We start from the raw sequence: 3,642 nt of genomic DNA, 5'->3' as shown, positions 1-3,642 counted from the left end.
TGTGGGAAATCTTGACCACTTCCTAGATACCCATATAGTAATATTGTCAAATCACTCTTTCACATGGCAAATAGAGTATGCTATTGTCTTGTTGTAGTAAAAACATAGTATATTTTTTGTATATGTATTTGCAGCCTTGTATAGATTTCTTAACTTGTACCCTCCTTCCTTGTATGGTCTTTTCTTATGTAGACCTAAATATATGGAAACTATTCTTCCGTATTTATTCTCCTCTAAATGAATGTAGTACAAAGTGATTTACTAGATTTATCATGGTATAAAAACCAACCCATTCCTACCCTGCTATATATCATTACATGTTGCCCCCTGCAACTTCCCCCTTGTTCTGTCATGAACTGCTCCAGAAACCTACCACATTTTTTTATGTGCCTATCTCTCATCTTAAATTCATTTTTTTTTTTTAAATTTCTTTTCTTTTTTTGGCTATTAAGCATAGCCTTGAAGAGAGAGATAGACACATAAAAAAATCTTTGTGTAATCAAAACTTTTGTCTTATTATGTCTTTTGCATTTTTTTTTTCTTGGTTACCAAACATAGCCTAAGAGCTTCATTCTCATGGAAGATTTGCACATGAGGTGATGGTAAAATAAATTGGCTTTTTGTCTACCTCTGTAGTCCAATAATTAAAATTTTAAAATATAATTTTTAACAAATATATGATAAAAATAGGATACTAATTTGACAACTGGACAATATAGAGTTCGTACTATATTTATTTATTTATTTATTGCCTCTTCTCATTGTTGTCTTATTCTCAAAGAAGTCTTTATTCATCAAATATAAATTGAACTAGTAACTCAAACCATATAAAATCAAATATGTGGTTTAAAGGGTGTGTGATTGAGAATTCGAACCAGAAGCTGCACACACTAAAGCTTCATAGGGATCAACGTGAGACTGAGAATGGTAAGATGGCAACAAGGTCCTTTGCCTCTTGCTTGAGCGAACGTTCATGGAGGTCACTGAAGAAGATGAAGCAACTCTAGTCAAAGCTACTTTGATAGTCTTTTTGAGAGTCTTTAAGCTGGTGGTGCCCTCCTCATAATTCCTGGTAGCACTGAGGGTCATAACGTTTATAACCCTACCACCAACAGTGGCTATGTCTGACTTAACTGTTGTTAGCTTCAGATCTTTGAGTGCTTCAATAATATCTGTGAAAAGATCTGGCCTATCCTCACAACAGATTGAAGCCTTGAAGGAGATGTTTCCCTTGTTAATGTTACTGTTCATGGGCTCTGGATCAGTTTCTTCGAAATCGACAGTTACTTCATCGACTTCAGTAGGGACTAGGAAGTCTTGAGTGGTCTCTTCTGCCCTTATCTTTAGGTTCTTGACATGTTCAATCACGCTGCCTAACAAGGTAGCCTTGTCCATCTGCAATGGAGAGATTTAATATTGAGATCAGTTTAAAAACCTAAAGATAAGGGCAGCAGAGACTACTCAAGATTTCTTTCATCACTTGGGAATAGAAATGACAAAATAAGAACTTAATATGATGCAAAAAAAAAAAAAAAAAAAAATTGCTAATACAAAATCACATAATTAGAGTAGCCAAATCTAGAGCCAAGGCGTGCAGGACTCCAAACATTAGAATGAAAACATAAATTGAGATGTACTTCACTATTTATGGAAAATAGGGTTAAATCTACTTGTCCTAACATATTTCTCAGATTGATTATAGAAGAAGAACGCTTGCTACAGATCCATAGCAAAACCCTATTCAGGTAGCTAGTTTACCAAAATAACCATAAAGTCCTAAAAAAATTATTTGCGATTTATCACCCCCAAACAAGTTATCGCGGGGAAGAGACTCCCACAGGTCCCCTCCCAAGACCGGCTAGAAATCAACCCACAATTGCAAGCGAAGGATTACATGACATCTTACCACAACGCGATACGCATCTAGGATACAAAATCCAAGCACTTATTCCCAATATTTCAGATGATCCGAGCTGTCGTTCTCTCTCTCTGCACATATTTAATTTTCTGTCACTCGTGGTTTTCATGTTACGTACCTTGTCAGACCGAGGAACTAGCTTCCTGAGATGAGCAAGGTGGGCATTGATCCTCTCCCTGCGGCGCTTCTCAGCTTGGCTGTGGCTCTTGGAAGCTGCAGTTGCTCTGTCTTCTTTGATGGCTTCAGCAGACAGAGATGAGAAAGGAAAGCTATGATAAGCATGGAGTGATGTACTAGCGTAGGGAGGGAGCGGTGGCCATTCAAGGCTGCCAAAGGGTCCTCTATTAAGTGCATGGTGACGAGCCTCTTTAGGCCAGTCAGGAAGAAAGCATTTGTCCATGAAGAAGAACAAGGAACAAGGAACAATTGCCGAAGAGCACCAATAGCAATATTTCAGATAATCTATATATACTCGATCTTATACATCTACCAACCCAACACTATTATTGGGTAGTTCCAGGAACACTTGAAGCTGCAAGACTTATGGTCTTAAATTCTCATTTATTGATGATGATGGATATGCAGGCTCAAGAGTGAGATAACAATCTCTGGGTTAGTTCTTCTGGTGGGTATCTCTTTATGATGATCAACTGACCTATATTTCATGCGCACCTTAACTTTCATCACCATCTCTACCCAAAAAGGAAAAGAAAAAAAAATCCTCTCCCATTCTGCTCCATCTTATTAATGTATGACTACCTTTTTTGGGGGTAGAATTAATGACACAATTAAGGCTTTAAGCTAATGGTGCAACTTGGGTTCTTGTCAGAGCATGCATGAAGCAGTACTCACATTGTTACAGAACTTGTCCTTCCGGAACTATATGTCAAAGGGTTGAGATGGGTGGAGTCCAACTGTCTTAATGCTGTATGTGTTAGAATCAATAAATTGTAAATTCAATGGAGGCTTACATACCTCTACTCATACTTAGTAAATTCGGATTCGGGAATTATTCGGGTGGAGAATTATTTGGAATAATTCGATTGATTAATTTAAGGATTCGGTCAAAAAAGCGGTCAAAAAAGCGAATATGACGTTTTGTTTTTTGTTTTTTTGTTTTAAATATTGTTTAAGTGGACCGAATAATTCGGTTCGGCCCGAATTATTCGTGTTTTAAATTCAAATTAGTAAAATTCTCGTTTTTACCGAATTTTATTTTTAATTCGGATTCGGTCAAAATTTTTTATTTAATTCTGAAAAATTCGGTTCGGCCGAATTGGTAACTAGGCCTCTACTATGCCTTCCACCGTGTTGACAGTGTTTTTGGCAATGCCCAATAGTCATAATGATTATCTTCGGTTGTAAGTTTGGCTTTGAAGGTCGAACCCTCCTTGGTCTGTCATGAGCCCAAATAAGGTTTGGGCTAAAATTTTTAACTCTGAGGGTGAGTTATGTTTGAAAAACATTGGCATTGGGTCAGGATTGGGCCGGATTAGGGTTGAGGCCTAGGTCCAATCATTTTAACTCTGATTTATGTAAATATAATTATAAGGGTTGTCATCCTATCCTTTTATTTAGAATAATGAAATCTGGGTCATTGATTCTTATGGTCAAGTGTCTTGAACATCTATTATTGTGTTGCATTGTATAATTTTATTTGTGTATTGATCATTGATCTATTGGCGTTTCTTCTTCTTCTTCTTCTTCTTTTTTTTTTTTTTTTT

At 36.7% G+C, this 3,642-nt stretch overlaps 1 protein-coding gene across 1 annotated transcript; it reads right to left on the bottom strand.

The window, feature by feature from the left end:
• Window positions 1-825: 825 nt before the first annotated feature.
• Window positions 826-2,344, bottom strand: LOC122073813 (transcription factor bHLH51-like). Its single transcript, XM_042638461.1, has 2 exons — window positions 2,037-2,344; window positions 826-1,395 (listed from the first exon to the last, which is right to left on the bottom strand). Exons 1-2 carry the CDS (start codon window positions 2,316-2,318, stop codon window positions 847-849), a joined length of 831 nt encoding a protein of 276 aa, XP_042494395.1. The 5' UTR covers window positions 2,319-2,344; the 3' UTR covers window positions 826-846.
• Window positions 2,345-3,642: the final 1,298 nt, after the last annotated feature.

The sequence above is a fragment of the Macadamia integrifolia genome, chromosome 1 (assembly GCF_013358625.1).
Source record: "Macadamia integrifolia cultivar HAES 741 chromosome 1, SCU_Mint_v3, whole genome shotgun sequence".
Classification (NCBI taxonomy): Eukaryota; Viridiplantae; Streptophyta; class Magnoliopsida; order Proteales; family Proteaceae; genus Macadamia; species Macadamia integrifolia.
The sequence above is the reverse complement of the archived record's forward strand: the minus strand, read 5'-3'. Positions and strand labels throughout refer to the sequence as shown.